The sequence below is a fragment of the Dipteris shenzhenensis genome, chromosome 16 (genome assembly GCF_047967505.1).
Source record: "Dipteris shenzhenensis isolate YYH24624 ecotype China chromosome 16, Dip_SZ_1.0, whole genome shotgun sequence".
NCBI lineage: Eukaryota > Viridiplantae > Streptophyta > Polypodiopsida > Gleicheniales > Dipteridaceae > Dipteris > Dipteris shenzhenensis.
In genome coordinates, this window is record NC_141611.1 from 45,912,699 (window position 1) to 45,929,393 (window position 16,695).

Consider the following 16,695-nt stretch of genomic DNA (forward strand, 5'->3'; position numbering starts at 1 on the left):
GTTGTGTTGAGAGAGGACTTCTGCGATCTAGCTTTAGGGATAGTGGGCATGAGAGTATGAGCTGAGCATCAAAGGAAAGTCGCACCCTCGCAACCGGGAGGAAAAGGGGGGGAGGGGTGAAGGAATAGGAAGTGAGTGAGAGCAAGAGAGATTTAGAGAGCAGGAAGCTTGGAAGCTGAAGATGTAGTTGCAATAGAATAGAGTGTAAAGAGTACAAACTCAAAGTGAGAAGGATAAGGTTTTGTCCTAGTGACAAAACCTTAGTAGTCACTAACCATAGTTAGTGAACTAACTGCAGTTAGGGGGAAAAACCTCTTAAAGAGGGAAAAGTGCCCCTAACTAGCTTATTATATTACATTGGTCACTGCTGAATTATATCTATAATTCTAACACCCCCCTGCAGTGCCAATGTCATGTACAAGGCTGATCAATCACCAAACGGATATAAGTTCAGGGCACTGCGAAATGCCTCAAACTTCTCACGTGGTAGCGCTTTGGTGAAAATATCTGCAACGTTGTCATGTGTGGACACAAAGATCATACTGATCTCTCCTGCATGCAACTTCTCTCTGACGTAGTGATAGTGAACCTCAATGTGCTTCGTGCGAGCATGAAACACTGGATTCTTTGCCACTGCAATGGCACTCTGACTATCAGTGAGAATTAGAGAAGGACCCTCCAAAGACAGATGAAGATCAGCAAATAAACATCTCAGCCAGACACATTCAACTGTTGCTGTGAAAGCTGCCCTGTACTCAGCTTCACATGATGAGGTAGCCACTGTAGATTGTTTCTTGCTCAGCCATGAAATGCAAGATTTACCCAAAAAGAAACAATTGCCACTAGTGGACTGCCTAGTGTCATAATCACCAGCCCAATCTGAATCACTGTAGGCATGCATCTGCAAGTCACCCCCCCTTGGGAAATAGTAAGCCAAAAGACTTGGTGCCCTGCAAATAACGGAAGATGCGTTTAACTGCCTGCCAATGCATAGTTTTGGGGCTGTGCATGTACCTGCTCACCTGAGATACTGCAAACTGAATATCAGGTCTAGTGTTGCAGAGATATATGAGGCATCCAACAGCTTGACTGTAAAGTGTGGCATCAACTGATTCTCCTGCATCATGCATTGTGAGTTTCAGCCCCGGTTCCATAGGAGTGGATATGGGCTTACACTCTTGCATGTTAAATCTGTCCAAGAGTTTCTGAACATACTTGGACTGAGACATAACAGTGCCACGTCTCTCATGAGAGAACTGGATCCCCAAATAAAAGTGAAGCAGCCCCAAATCTAACATGTCAAAGTTGGTCTGCAAATCAGCTTTGAAATCTGCAATTTTTTCTTCATTGGACCCTGTGAGCAGTAAGTCATCAACATAAAGAAGGATGACTAATATTTCCCCCCTATCCATCTTGATGTAGAGGGTGCTCTCAGTAGGACTATTGTGCAGCCCCTTGCTGGTCAAAAAGGCATGTATCTTGGCATACCATGCACGAGGGGCCTGTTTCAACCCATATAAAGCTTTATTGAGTTTGCATACTTGAAGTGCATTTGCTGTAATTTCAAAGCCCGGAGGTGGTTTGACATACACCTCTTCCAGCAAGTCCCCATTTAAGAAGGCTGTTTTGATGTCCAACTGATGAACATTCCACTCAAAATGTGCAGCCATTGCAATTACTGATCGGATGGTGGTCATCCGGGATGTAGGAGCGAATGTCTCCTCATAATCTATGCCCTTTTTCTGAGTATAGCCCTTAGCAACCAGCCTGGCTTTATATCTGTCAATGGAGCCATCGGGCTTCCGTTTGACTTTAAATACCCATCGTGTGCCAATAGCATGTTTACCTGGTGGCAAGTCCACAACATCCCAAGTCTGATTTTTAGCAATGGACTGCAACTCATCGTGCATGGCATTCATCCAATGCACATTACCTTTTGCCTCTTCAAATGTGGCAGGCTCCTCTTCATCAAGGAGAGTACCTGCATATGCTGATTCCACTGAATTAGCACCTTCCATGTGTCTTGCTGCACTACTGCGAGTCCTGCCAGGTAACGGAGCATCAAGTTTACTCTCCCTGAGAGTCTGTAACAGCCAGTTTGGGACTGTTTTTGCTGCATGTATGTCTGCAATTTCTTGCTGCACCACCTGTTCCACTGCCTGTGGAGGAGGCAAGACATCCTGTGGCGGAACTGAAGCATTTGAAGGTTGCTGTAAATTCTGATTTGGATCAGAAAAATCAGCAGGGGAACCCAAAGCAATGGGTAGCAACCCTTGAAAGACATCCTCTGAAGATGAAGGCATTTGAAATTCAGCCTAAGTGTGAGCTGAATTTTCAGAAAATATCACATCTCTACTTACAATGATTTTGCGTGTAGCAGGATTGTAGAGACGATACCCCTTGCTTTCTGCATTGTATCCAACAAATATGCATTTGATGGCTTTATCTGACAATTTGTGCCTAAATTCAACTGGCACATGTGCATAGGCAAGGCATCCAAAGACTCGGAAGTGATCCACTGAAGGCTTCCTGTCATTCCAGACCTCAAAAGGAGTTTTTGTTTTTAAAGCCTTAGTGGGAGCCCTGTTCAAAATGTAATTGGCACACATCAAACCCTCTAGCCAAAATTTATGAGGCATGTGTTTGCTTTTCAGCATACATCTGTCCATCTCCATGAGGGTTCTATTTTTCCTCTCAACTTTGCCATTTTGCTGAGGGGTCAGCTTAACTGTGAGCTGATGCACAATACCCTTTTGCTTGAGAAAAGCATCAAATTCTGCAGATAGGTATTCCCCACCTCTATCCGTGCGTAACGTCTGTATCCTGAGACCGGTTTCATTTTCAACCATGGCTGAAAAATGTTTAAACACCGTGAACACTTCAGATTTCTTTTTCAGCCCATAAACCCAAGTAAAATTGGAGTAGTCATCAATAAATGTGACAAAGTAGAGATGACCACCCAATGACGGAGTCCTCATGGGACCACAGACATCACTGTGTATTAGCTGCAATTTGCGAACAGCTTTAACTGAACCATCCTTCTTGAAGGGGAATCTATGCATCTTACCTAAAATGCACCCTTCACAGGCATGTGGAGGAGGTATCTCAAGAGGTGGCAATGCATCAACCATTGAAAATTTCTGAAGTGTCATTAAGCTGTTGTAATGCATGTGGCCATATCTGGCATGCCATAATTCTGCATTTTGCATGGCAGCTGTAGGAGTAGAAACTGCCAGAGCATGGGCTGCTCTTTTCTCAAAAATATCAAGCTGAAAAAGCCCACGCAGCAGAGTACCAGATAACATTAAGGCATAGTTAGCTTCCCTATCTCGGACAGCACATTTGTCATCCTCAAAGATGACCTGAAATCCCCCTCTGTTAAGAGTGGACACTGAAAGGAGATTTTTGGTTATGCCAGGCACATATAAGACATCAGAAAGTCTGAAAATTGAGCCATCAATTGCAGTGAGCTCAACTTCTCCTGTGCCACGTACTGAATATGAGGAGTTGTTGGCACAAGTGACTTTCTTACCAACAGGAGGTGGATGCAAGGAAGTAAAAAGACACTTCCTAGAAGTGATGTGCTTGGATGCACCGCTATCAAAATACCATGTGTTCAGTGTTTCATTAACACTGAAAGCAGATGCATCTGTAGAAGAGTCAAAGCTGCAAGTCAAAAAAGCATATGTATCATCACTGCAAGAGGCTGTACTATTCCAAGCATCTGGAACAGCCAACCTAGAATCTGAAATGCAAGATAAAAAGGCATAATCTTGACCAACAAAGTTGGCTGTAGCATCCCCACTGTCAGACGCACAAGGGGCTGAATCTGAAACAGCCATTCCTGAGCTGTTTTTCTTTTCTTTTGCAATCCTTTTCCTGCATTCTGCTATGTGATGACCTGGCTTTTTGCAGTAGTGACAAAAACCCTTCTTTTTGGGCTTACTTGCATCACTTTTAGCCTTTTGTGAAGGTTGTCCTGACCCACTGGAAGGCTGATTTGCTGCTATCTTTGCCTGTCCTTTTGTTTTTGATTTAAATTTTGAGAGCATGGCTTGTTCACCTGCACGTGAAGCCAAATTTTTCTTGGTCTGCTCTTCCTGAAGCAGAAGTCCTATCAACTCATGAAAAGTGAGGATTTGCACCCCCCCTCAATGATAAATTCAACGAAGTGTGAAAGCTGAGATAAGACTCAAGAAGAGAATTCAGAGTGGTTGTAATCATCTCTGAATCAGGAATAATTTCATCTATGTTTAACAACTGCTCTCTGAGATCCTGTAGCTTTGTGAGGTGGACTGACATGGAGTCACCCTCCTCCATATGTGTATTGCTCAACTCTCTTTTTAAGAAAGACACCCTGGCATCATTCCGTGCTGCATACATGCTTTCCAAAATATCCCATGCTGCCCTGGAGGTCTTACACGACCGGATATGCGGAATGATTGATCTTTTCACTGAAAGAGAGATGCATGACAAGGCTAAGGCATCCCGTGAATCCCATCTCTTCTGCTCTGGAGTATTGACTGTAGCTGCACCAACAACTTGTCCTGCAGCTGCACCCTGTGCACGACCTCTTCCACCTCCTTGCTGAGGAGGGGTAGCAGGTGCAATATCTGCTGGTCGGATTTCATCCCCATTGACATAATCCCATAAATTGCGAGAAATCAGAATATTACGTACCATGAAACTCCAGAGGGAGTAGTTGGTACCATCCAATTTGTCTTCCTGTGAAAGACCACCGAACTGGAACTCATTCTGATTTTGATGGGCCATATCTGAGAAAGAGATTGAAGCAGATACAAAGCTGAATTCCCTTACTGGGAATAAAATGCACAACTCCCAAAAACACAGCCAAGCACGGGCTGTATATGCAACTTAAATTTCTGTACTTCAACTGTCAGAAATCTGTCCAAGCATCAAACACTCTCCAGAATCTGCCAAAAGTGTTCCAAACACTCCAAGAAAGGCAGTATGTATTGAATACTCCAAAAAATGCTCTCTCAACACAAAAGCCCCAATTTGTGGCTAGAAATTGCAGCCAGAAAGGGGCAAAATTACTAAAAGCCCCAAATCTGCAATTTTTAAACAAGAGCCCCAAATTTCAGACTAGATCTACAATTTTGCTCCAGATGTAGCTCCAAAATTGCACAATGATTGCAATGTCTGCAATATGCAAAATGCCCCAAATGTACTCCCAAACAACTGAACCAAACTATGGTTTTCTACAAGATGGGCCTACCAAAGAACACCTGTGGCTGAAGGCAACCTGTGTAAATCTGCAAGTACAGATCTGAAAATGCAGAAATGCACACAAATCTGTGAAGAGTGCAAGTGGTACGGTACAGTACTAACTGTACGATGGTAAGATACAGTACGGACTGTACGATACAATTTATACGATCAGTACGACAAGATTGTCCAGGTGCTCTTGCTCAAGTACGACGATGTACGGATGGCGATGTACGACGCTGTACGGATGGCGATGTGCGACGCTGTACGGAATCCTGCACAGGTACGATGACCTGCACTGTGCTGTACGACGATCTGTACGGCAGTTTGTACGAGAGCAACACGGATGTTTTACGAGAGCTGTACGGAGGTATTACGGGAGCTGTACGACACTGTGTCAAGATTCCGTACAGTCGTACGAACAGGTTGGAGCAGACTGAAGCTTGAGGCTAAGCGCTGGAATTGAAGGGAGCAATGAGCTCAAAGCTCTTGAACTTGCTCTGATACCAAATTAAGGAATAGGAAATGAAGGAATAGGAAGTGAGTGAGAGCAAGAGAGATTTAGAGAGCAGGAAGCTTGGAAACTGAAGACGTAGTTGCAATAGAATAGAGTGTAAAGAGTACAAACTCAAAGTGAGAAGGATAAGGTTTTGTCCTAGTGACAAAACCTTAGTAGTCACTAACCATAGTTAGTGAACTACCTACAATTAGGAGGAAAAACCTCTTAAAGAGGGAAAAGTGCCCCTAACTAGCTTATTATATTACATTGGTCACTGCTGAATTATATCTATAATTCTAACAAGGGGACGGGGGTCACTTTAACCACAAAGGCACGAGTTCTTTGCAATATGAAGCAAAGGAAATTAAAGAAAGCACAGAAGAAAGGCAATCCCCAACAAGCGAGAGAGAAAACTATCAAATGTCAAGATTAACCAGACATGGTTTATTTAATAATCCTTTTGTGTCCTCTCCTCCAAAGCACCCTTAAATTTGACATGCTGGGCTGGCTCATTGCTTCTCTCTCATCATCTCCCTGATGAAGAGTTCAAAGGGTTCTGGAAGGATGGCTGGCTTGGCATTAGCTACAATGTGGAATTGCTTGAAGGATAATACTTCAACAGTGTTTCTGCATTATAGCTTCTCAAAGACTTTGTGAAACCAACTTTATTAGGACCTACAGCAGGCCCTTTCAAATCTCAAATCAGAAAAGATCTTTAGAACACGTTAGAATATAAATAGTCAATAAAATGGAAATTAAGTAGAATCAACCACCCCGTATCCATGGGTCATCAAGGCTAGCTAATCAGTAGGGAAACAAACTACATTTACAGTTGAGGACGTGCCCAAACTCGTCTTATAATAGCAAAATGAGCAATGCATTTTAGCCTTCGGAATAGTCCCACAGAACCATAAATTTCACTACGCATAGCCCCTGGCGATTGCATTAGTCCCCAAGCAGAGGTGTGGACCAGTCAATCAGAGATTGAAAATCTTTAGAAGTGCAGAGAAACTATTCGTAGCTCGAAGGATCGTTACAAGTTTAAGGAACACTATGCATGTTGAGGGGCACTTGACAAATTGCAAGATTGCTTTAATGTAACTAATCTAAGAAGATTCATTCCTTAGATACAGTCGAATCTTCAAAATTTTGATAAGGTAGAACAAATAGTCGTATTGCCTCAGTGGCTCATATTGATATGACAAAATTGAGCTGCTCTTCAGTGTCCTTTCAAACCTATTACTCTCTTGATTTTCACAAAACTATTGCCCAATTTTCTAAACGTGCCAACAACAGACTTCCCCCACCTGACCTGAAGAAAAATAGGAATCAATGCCACACTGACGCAGAAAGAAGCAACATGAAAGAACCTATTACAAGTCAATCTATAAACCAGTGTAGTTGATACAATTTGTCAGTGGAAGGATTGTAGCTTCACAACCGCAGCCCTGTTCCATTAACAAGTAAAAAGCTCATTAGCCTGCAATATAAACGACCTACTCATAAGACACATTGATTTGATGCAACAAAAGACAAAACACTACAGAGAAAAAGGCTTGAATAAATCCAAATACTTCACTTGTAGAAGGATAAATATCTATATTATCAATTCTACACAAAAGACCTGCATTAAGAATAGAAGTTTTGAAATCAAACCTCCTATCTTAAGGCTTACAAGAACGTAAGCCCGATCAAATCGTAACACTAGAAAGCCTAGAAGAGACAAACCTTTGCTGATAATTTGACAAGAGCTCTCAATCAGGACGCTAGAAGGTCACCTGCTACCACCAAAGGAGAAAGACACAACATCCTTAAAAAGAGGTTAAAAACCAGTCTTTTCCTTATCATTACTATTAGTAACATTAGTCTTTTCCTTATCATTATTATTAGTAACATTAGTTAAAGCTGTTCCACAACACAAAAGGGCCTTAAAAGTCACTATGAAGAGCGTTAATCAAAAGAAACAAAGCATAAAACTTTATCAAAAGCACTGTTGTCCTCCAAAATCTGGCTAAATCAGTCCTGTAGGCACTCTCTTTTAAAAGATAGAGAATTCTGTTAGCAATAGATCTGAATTCTGAGCAGGAGCAGGAATCTGATGATGTACTCTTAATGATTGCAGAGGTAGGCTTGGAACACAAGTAATAAACCTTCCAGAAGTTGACCATAAATGTCCAAAAAGGTTGCATGAAAAACAGAAAATCCCTACCATACTTTCCATAAGAAATTACAGGAGCTGAAATAAGGCCATTACATTAAGATCGACAGCACAAATAACGAGGCATACAGAAAAACCTGATGCCAATACTTTTATCTTTCAATGCCATGTCACGTTAACTCATAAAGAGCTTAATTGAAACGTGGTCTAATCAATGCAGACTGAGACTGACATCAACCCTTTGGTGATCCTGCAAATGGAAGAGCAAACTGTAAAAATGTGGCTACATATAACACACATGGGCGCGCACGCGTATAAACATCTATACTCTGTCTGCATACACACGTGTGTATAGATATGTATGTGTCTGTAACAGTCACACACACATACATATCTATCCTATGCATACACACACATCATGTGCATGTGTACACACACACAAACACACCTTTAGAAAGATAGACAGAGCCATCTCTATCGTCAAGCTACAACAGGCCGTCATCTCCATCCGAATCCAGCGGTCTTAAATCCAGTTTGAAACACCGCCGCTAGAATCTAGCCATCTCCAACATGCCGCCGTCTCCATTGTCAAAGCTACAGAAGTGGTCATCGAGCTCCTGCACTCAGAAGGAAGTTGTAGTCGAGTTACCTGCAGATGAGCTACCCACCCATGCTCAGAAACAGGAGCTGCAATGCTCGTTCGATGCTTGAAGGAGCACTTGGTCACAACTCTGCTCTTTGTGGGGTGACCTAAGACGCCATTCACCTAGCATTGCCGCCATACGTCTTTCGCTAATATTTCAGTAGCCTGAAGAGTGCGAGGGCCAACAAGTGTGTCAATGTTGGTCTCTCAGTCGCTAGTTTCTTTGGGTAATTAGCTACTGGCTCAACAACTCAAAGAAACAACTATATCCTTAAGAGCTTTTTTAGGGTTGATGGATGGAAGAACACGACAAAAGGCGACGGATCTTTGCATGTTGACAATGCCATGACAAGAGAAATCACTAATCCCTGATTAGTAGACATTAGAACATTATCATATATTATACGCCAATGGTGTAGCATGTATTTGCATTTATGATGGACGCCAACCAATTTGTTATGGCGGTGGATCATCTCAGTAGATAGAACTAGTCAAGCTGGAGCCACTGCTTCAGACAGCATCAAATTTGGACATGTAACACTTATTTTATTAATAAAGATGCGCACACACGTGTCTAGGTCCTAGGGGCAATAGGAAGGGAAGCTGCATTGAATGGTAGATGCATGGCTCATAGGATAAGGCTAGGTGTAAATGGGAAGATAGAACTTGAGGGATCTCAAGGGACATTAATGAAAGGGTATCACCCTTTCATTGTCAATCTAACGTGGCATTCTCTCTATTCACCTCGCATTCATCCGCCATCTCTCTCCGACCTTGCATATAGGTCCAAAATAGAAACAAATACCTCACGAGGGCGCTCTTCCCAATTGGAGGGCCAATTGGCATTCAAATTCTGCATGCATTGCATCCATTTGCATTTTTGAGAAGTCTGTTTTTTTACATTTGGTATCAGAGCAACAATAATCCCCAAGCAAAACGGGAAGAGAAAGAGAGCATGGAAGCGTTTGGGACAAAGGAGCTTCAGACAATGCAGCACGGAAGAGGAGTGCAGATGGCCAGCACATCGGAGACGGAACATGCAGAGGGGGGCGTGCAAAGATGCACACGGTGGAAGAGAATCAAATATGCCGAGGGTCCAATGACCACGCATGGCAGGGCAACATGCTCAAGCGGTTGAAGGCTTGGGCAAACCATCTCTTCGGAGCAAAAGCACAAATTTCTGAGTCCTAGTTCGGTTTCCTGCCCGGCAGAATAGCAAATTCGAAAGAGTGGTTGAAGGCTAGGATCTCTGTTCTCATGGGCTGGAAATCCTGAATTTTGGAGGTTCTGAGGTAAGGGCTTTCTCTGAAATTCCTGGTCTTTGAACGGGGAACATGGCAAGTGGACAATATATCATAAAGGCATTGCAATCATTAAAGATTTCAAATTGGCTAAGATGTAAATGTGGAGACACTCAGTCCATAACTGATATAATACATAAGTTTCCGAAGACACTAGGATGGACTCTCAGTCCTTGATTGACATTTTGGTTTTGATGGACTCGCAGTCCTTAACTGATATGGTTTCTTGAGTTTCATTGACATTTCGATCTTCCATATACTTTAATATACTCTCTCTCTCTCTCTCTCTCTCTCTCTCTCTCTCTCTCTCTCTCTCTCTCACGCACCCCTTAGATAGATAGCATATATGTGCACAAATGCGTACAAATCAGTATGTGAGCCCCACACGCCCCCCCAAACATGCAAAAGCTTCTATATACACCTGCATGTATTTATGTATGTATGTATGTACGTAGGTATGAATCGAGAGAGAGAGAGAGAGAGAGAGAGAGAGAGAGAGAGAATATACGTATTTATGTCTGAACACATGTATATGTTTACACGCGTGTGTGGACACACATGTGCATATTTCTTATGTATGTGTACATAGGTATGTACAGTGGGTGGTTTTGTGTGTAGAGATGCTCACGCATGCACGCAAAACAAAAGAAAAGTGTGGCAGATATCAGAACACAGTAAAAGAAGATTAAAACAAATTCCAAAGTCTCCAAATAAAAATAAGCACAATAGAGATATGCCTCATCTAAAGGCCACGAGATCATGTGTGAAGCCTGCAGTACACAAACCACGTGTGCACATATGTGAATATGCCTATATGTATTTGTGTGCACACGTGACTTCAACAAAAAAAAAAACATGTGAACACGGGCATGGATGCAGGCAAGTGTGCACACATGAGTGGGGGTGTGCCTTTGTGTGGGCATTTTCAAGTATTTATTTAACTTCAATTCTGCTGAGTTTAGATGCACCTTTTGAGAATCATTAAACCACCATATCAGGGTCTGGATAGCCTGGCGAAGTCACAACTCGCTTATCCTCCACCGGAGAACCAACTGTAAAATGGTAGAGACTCTGGAACTGCTTTCCCTTCAATCCTAGAATTTCATGAACTGTAACAACCAACAATTAACTCTTAGCAATAAAATTGAAATACTGTGGTCCCAAACCATTTCTCAGAGAAATAATCAGTCCCAAACCATCTCTCAGAAAGCTGATAAGTTAAATTTTAATTTAAAACAACAGTAATCATTGAATGCTTTTAATGAATGTAATGCAAAACAAATCAGCCAGTATTAATCAACAGACAGTGAGCTGTATACACAATACAAGCATGCATGTGTACATATATATGAGATAAATACACTGGGTATGCATAGAGAGAGAGAGAGAGAGAGAGAGAGAGAGACCTGGATCATCGTAATAGCATCCTATGCCTGATGCCGAAATGCCCGCAGCGTGAGCTTCAAGATACAACATCTGCCCCAGAATCCCACACTCCCAAAGCAACCGTGGATACATCCATGCACCCTTTTCATTTATCACCTCGTAATGTGATAGCATTGCTATACTGAAACAACTGTCTCCACATATGTCCTGAGGTAAAAACAAATAAGGCAGATAAGTGTGTGACATCAACGTGTATACCATTATTTTCAGGTCTACAACAACAGTCTGTAATATGCATCAAGGCCACTCAAATTACAAGAAACTTGGAGAAATCCTCATAAGAAAGTTTGTCCCTCCAAACCATCAAGACCCATCATGCATAGAAGGGACAAGTGGGCATCCGTGTCATTCGGCTACAGAAGATCCTTGAGAGATCCTTGATGGTCTCATACAAACTGTCAGTCAGACTTGTATTGGACAAAGTTTGCATACATATAACGAGCATACATAAGTACATGTGTACGAATTATATGCATATGGATGAAAACTTACACACACACACACAAGCGCATAAGTACACGTGCACAAATTACATACATATGCATTAAAAGCATACACGATAACCTACACATACAGGTACATTAAGCACTTACATACATGTGATTACAAGGCGCTCAAAGCAATCATGTACCCAAAAGACAAGCTAGGAAGACACTTGCAACACTCGCATTTCCTCTAAGGTGACGTGGAGACCATAAGGTAGCTTTCCGAGATCATGCTATTCACAAAGAATGTAACTGAAAAAATAAAGACTGGACATAGAAAATTGACTTGTTACAAACATATGGATTAAAACTTACATACACACATGCATAAGTATACGTGTACAAATTACGTACATATGGATTAAAAACTTACACATAACGAACGTGTCATACATGTTGATTAAATAACTTACGTGCGTGCGTGCACACGCACGTGTTCGTGCCTGTGTGTGTGTGTGTGTGTGCACATTGCACCACCCACCTGTTTACGGTGTCACGCTCCTTCAGAGACTGTCCCTCATTTGCTTTGGCATTGCTCGTCTACTCGCAATCTCCTTGGGAAAATTTCAGATCTTCTTCGCCTCCGTTTCCGGAGTCACATATTTGGGAAACATTTTTGGCTATTTGGCAAATTTAGAAGGCCTATATCTCAATACTCCCTCTTTCTCTCATGGGTGAGATATTGGGCGCTTTGGACAATCTGGGAATTTGGCATACTTGGGCCGCCAATTTCACAAGTCATATGAATCTTTTAGAAGGCCTTTATCTCAATACTCCCTCTTTCTCTCATGGGTGAGATATTGGGCGCTTTGGACAATCTGGGAAGAGCACAATTTGGCATACTTGGGCCGCCAGTTTCACAAGTCATATGAATCTTTTAGAGCCTCATTGCGGCAATCTTTATATGATGCCTGCCATGAGGGTGATCTGCATGCATCTTGCATTGAGCTTTTCTTTTTATGCTTCTGATCTGTGGGATACTCTCCATTTTTTGGAGACTTTCCCTCTTGTAAAGTTATGACAATATAAATACACTGCACTGGATTTTACCAAAAAAAAAAAGTGTGTGTGTGTGTGTGTGTGTGTGAGAGAGAGAGAGAACTAAAAAGGACATAGGACTACTTAGTAGTAAGCAAAACAACGCTGAAGTTCTAAGCATACGCTGCTACCTGTTTAAAAAATTTTAAAAATTTCAAGAGAATAACGCATCCACTTTCTGAGAATAGCCAGAATAGCGAGGGAACCAGAGCAGAGGAGTCTCGAGAAATGATGACACCAAAAGACATGAACGATTGACAGTAACATCTAGCGAGAGCTAGTGAGAGGATTGGAAACGCACCAATACCCTCACCTTGCACACACACAACAGTCACATAGAATAATGTAATACTCTTACAAAGATAATCAAATGAGGCAAGTTTCTCCTTAGCAGATGGCAAGAGGCAAACCTGATGGCAGGCGATCTTGGTGGCTAGCTTCTCGCAATTTGCTTCAGCTAGCAGATACAATGGCAAATGCTGAGGACACTTCTCAGGCTTCTCCCACCGAAATTCAGGTCTGAAAGCCTTCCGCAACAGCTCTTCATGGTCAGTGTTCCGAACCAAGCAGTAAAGACCCTTGGGAAGCCCAATTACCCTGTGAACGAACACAGCCATGTGCAGCTCTGTCTTCCATGGTAGCACCCTGAAAGGAAATTGATACTGCTCACCCTGAATTTCATTGTTGTAGCCAGAAGGCATTGACTTCCACATAGTCTGGTAAAATGCCTCTCTTTGCAGAACGAACTTGGTGTCCATGCCTACGGCACTACGTCGCTTGTGAATGATTTGCCGCAGAGTTTGTGATAAGTACGTGGAGGTAAACGCCACCCATTGTGGCAACGGCTTAGAAGTCACCACCTGTGGCGTTGTGGGCTTCTTTGCTGCAGTTGCAGCTGCGTCTATGACATCCCACCAAACATGGTCTTTGCTCAAAGAACTTGGCTTGCCCTTCCACTTAACTTCCGCCATCCGAGAGCTCAAATTTTCAGCCAGCCCCTCTAATGGTACTTTGACGTTCGACATCCGATAAATGCTGTCATCCCTGGGCCTGCTCCTATTAGAAAAATCATGCTTACCTCGAATAGTGGATTCCTGATGTGCCCTGCCTGGGAACAGGGCCATGAGGCACTGAGCATGCTCTTGTTCGAGCTCCGGATACACCCCTTTCTTCGGGGCATCGGCGGGCATCGGCTTGCGGTCTCCCACTCCCAGTAAAATGTCGAGCCCTTCATTCCCCCATCCATCTAACAATACACAATCCCACCCCATCGCGTTTGCAGCCATGGCCACAGAACCCATGGCATGCCCTATATCCTGGTGGCAGTACCGGAACGCTCTCTCGCCATACTTCCATGCCTGTCTCCAATAAATGGTTGTGAGCCCGATGAAGACGGTGCCTGGCGGAAAGCCCTTGCTCAAGTCACGCCAGAGTTCGAAGGAGAACTCAGCCCTCATCTCCATGGAGTGCTCCTTGGCGCAATAATGGGCGATAAATGGGAAGTCAGTGACTCCAGCCAGAGGAGGGCTGATAACGTAGGCTTCGGTGGGATGGAGGTTCCCGCTACTGGGGTTGATGCGGAGGTTCCATTTGGCAGGGCCAGCCTTTCGCCAAGCGGTGAGGGAGAGGCTATCGTAGAAGAGCTGAGAGACAGAGGCTTTGGAGAGGACGGAAGGGTTGATGAATTCGGTGAACATGCGAGAATACTGGGGGTCAGTGGTGCTACCGAAGATGGGAGGGAGGTGACGGAGGGAGATATCGGTGGCGCCGGTGTAATTGCGAAAGGGATCAGGGCGCAAAGACCAGTCGAGGCCAGAGGGGCCATCGGCGAATTTATGGAAGGAATGCTTGGAGCGTTCATGGTAAGAGTCTAGGGTTTCGAATTCAGGGGAGGAAGGGGAGGGGAAGGGAGGGGGGGGAGGATCCTGGAGCTCGGGTTGAGCAGAGGAGGAGGAGGAGGAGAAGCGAGGAAGAAGGGGGAAGGGAAGCTTGGAAGCTGCAGAGGCTGCGGCGCCATAGCCAAGAGCTTGGAGCTTTCTGAGGCGCAGCATCTGAGCTGAAGAAGATGACGGGATATTTTGTTGCTGCCGCTGAGGTTTTTGGAAAAATGATGAACGATGTAGACGATGGCCCCTTAAACCCCCCCCAAAACCCTCCTTTCCTTCAACCCCCCCCTCCCCCCCCCAAAAAACACCTGAATTAGGTTACCCTGCCCCTCGTCTCTCATCTATGTTTTGAACTTTAGACTTTTGGTGCCGCATCTAGGAGAACGAGATGAATTTCATTCATGTGGCCTGCCAAGAGAGAGAGAATAAGAAAAGAGAGAGAGAGAGAGAGAGAGGGGGGGGGGGGGAAGAGGAAAAGGTGCAATAGTATTCCAATAAGCGTGCGCGAGAGAAAGAGAGAGGAGAGAGAGGATATTTAAAAACAATTGGAATGAATGCACTTCCATAAAAACAGACCCAAATTTGAAAGAGATGCTTTAAACTCAACACACCAACCAATCACAGAATTTGCAAAAAAAACACTGCTCGAAAGTATTTTCTGTATCTCAAAGTAGAACCTTCACTAAGGCCAAAAAGAACAAGGGGATGATATGCAAGTTTTGGTGAACAAGACAGCCCCTAAAACCCTCTCCCCTCTGTTCACACAGGAAACATCTAATCAAAGGTTTCCAATTTTTGTAGTTTTTTAAAGTTGAAGTGTAACTAAATTTGCCTACATTTTTGAAGGAGCTTCCAACAGCAGCACGTCTTACCTGACAACGGCATCTTACCTGACAAAGGGGGGTAACAGTAGCGAAGGAGATGAACAAGGGATTTGCAACTAGCTTAGGTTTGGTGATCAAGACAGCCCCTAAACCCCCCCCCCCGCCAAAACCCTTGTTGTTCTTTTTCTTCTCCTTCTTCTTCTTCTTCTTCTGCTGAGGCTTTTGGTGATGAAGAATAACAGCCCCTAAAACCCCCCCAAAACCCTCCTTTCGTTGTGTTTCTGTGTAATCTATGCTTTGTTGATGTGACCTTGAGTAAGTGTAGTAAACACTTCCCATGTGTGAGACTTTCGGCGCAACATCTGAGCTCAAGGAGAAGGAAACGGAGAAGAAGAACAAGGGGATGATATGCAAAGGAGCTTCCACAAACGCAGCATCTAAGCTCTAGAAGGCCAAAGGAGATGACGAACAAGAAGAGATTTGTTTGAGCTGAGGGTTTTGGTGATGAAAGATGACGGCCCCTAACAACCCCAAAACCCTCCTTCCGTTGAACCCCCCAAGATGAATTCGATTACCTGCCCCTCCTATCTGTGTTTGCGTGTAATCTATGTTTAGGCAAGCAACATTGTGCCATCAACTTAAAATGTGTGACCTTGTGCAAGTGTATTGTACACCAGGACGTGATCCTGCGATTCCTTGCATGTTTTTGTGTTTGCATCTTTTGTTTGGGTACCAATATTTTCCAAAGGCGCAGCATCTCTATCTCTCTCCCTCGCAAGCAATGGCACCACTCTTCCTTGCAAGCTGAGGCCCTCCATGTGGCATGCCTCCCCTTTGATTCACCAACCTAAATTCCATCCCGCATTTAATGCATGTGCAAAGCACGGGTACTGAACTAGTCTAGGCTAAAGGAGAAGAGGATATGGAAGCAGGTAATGCTACCCCTAAAACCCCCCCAAAAACGCCTGCCACCCCCGTCCCTAATGAATGTTACACAAAAAACATTTTTCTCAACAAAATAGGGGTTTCCAATTTTTGAAGGTTTTTCTTGAAAAATATAGCTAAATTTACTAAAATTTTGAGGATTTTACAAAATCAAAAAAATATTTCTTATATAGCTAATCGCCAACAACAAGAAAATATTTTTTACAAGAGAAAAAGAAAATGTTGAAGGTTCATTCTATGT

The 16,695-nt window shown here is 43.4% G+C and overlaps 1 protein-coding gene across 4 annotated transcripts; it reads right to left on the reverse strand.

The window, feature by feature from the left end:
* Positions 1-6,633: 6,633 nt before the first annotated feature.
* Positions 6,634-14,915, reverse strand: LOC147893040 (uncharacterized). Of its 4 annotated transcripts, none has more exons than XR_015542357.1 (5): positions 13,210-14,915; positions 11,237-11,423; positions 10,799-10,939; positions 7,457-7,506; positions 6,634-7,176 (listed from the first exon to the last, which is right to left on the reverse strand). XR_015542357.1 is itself a non-coding variant. In XM_087387557.1 (4 exons), the coding sequence occupies exons 1-3, from the start codon at positions 14,848-14,850 to the stop codon at positions 10,812-10,814; spliced, it is 1,956 nt and encodes a 651-aa protein (XP_087243683.1). In that variant the 5' UTR covers positions 14,851-14,915; the 3' UTR covers positions 6,634-7,176; positions 10,799-10,811. The 4 variants fall into 4 exon arrangements, 2 of the variants coding, with proteins under 2 accessions (XP_087243683.1, XP_087243682.1); XR_015542358.1 differs by having other exon boundaries at positions 6,634-7,208; XM_087387557.1 differs by lacking the exon at positions 7,457-7,506.
* Positions 14,916-16,695: the final 1,780 nt, after the last annotated feature.

Bases quoted from the DNA above. Each gene is read 5' to 3' on its own strand.
- LOC147893040 (XM_087387557.1), bottom strand. From the start codon at position 14,850: ATGCTGCGCCTCAGAAAGCTCCAAGCTCTTGGCTATGGCGCCGCAGCC. The intron at 11,424-13,209 runs GTTTGCCTCTTG...TTTTTACCTCAG, and splicing joins CCAAGATCGCCTGCCATCAG to GACATATGTGGAGACAGTTG. The intron at 10,940-11,236 runs GTCTCTCTCTCT...TGGTTGTTACAG, and splicing joins ATGCTATTACGATGATCCAG to TTCATGAAATTCTAGGATTG.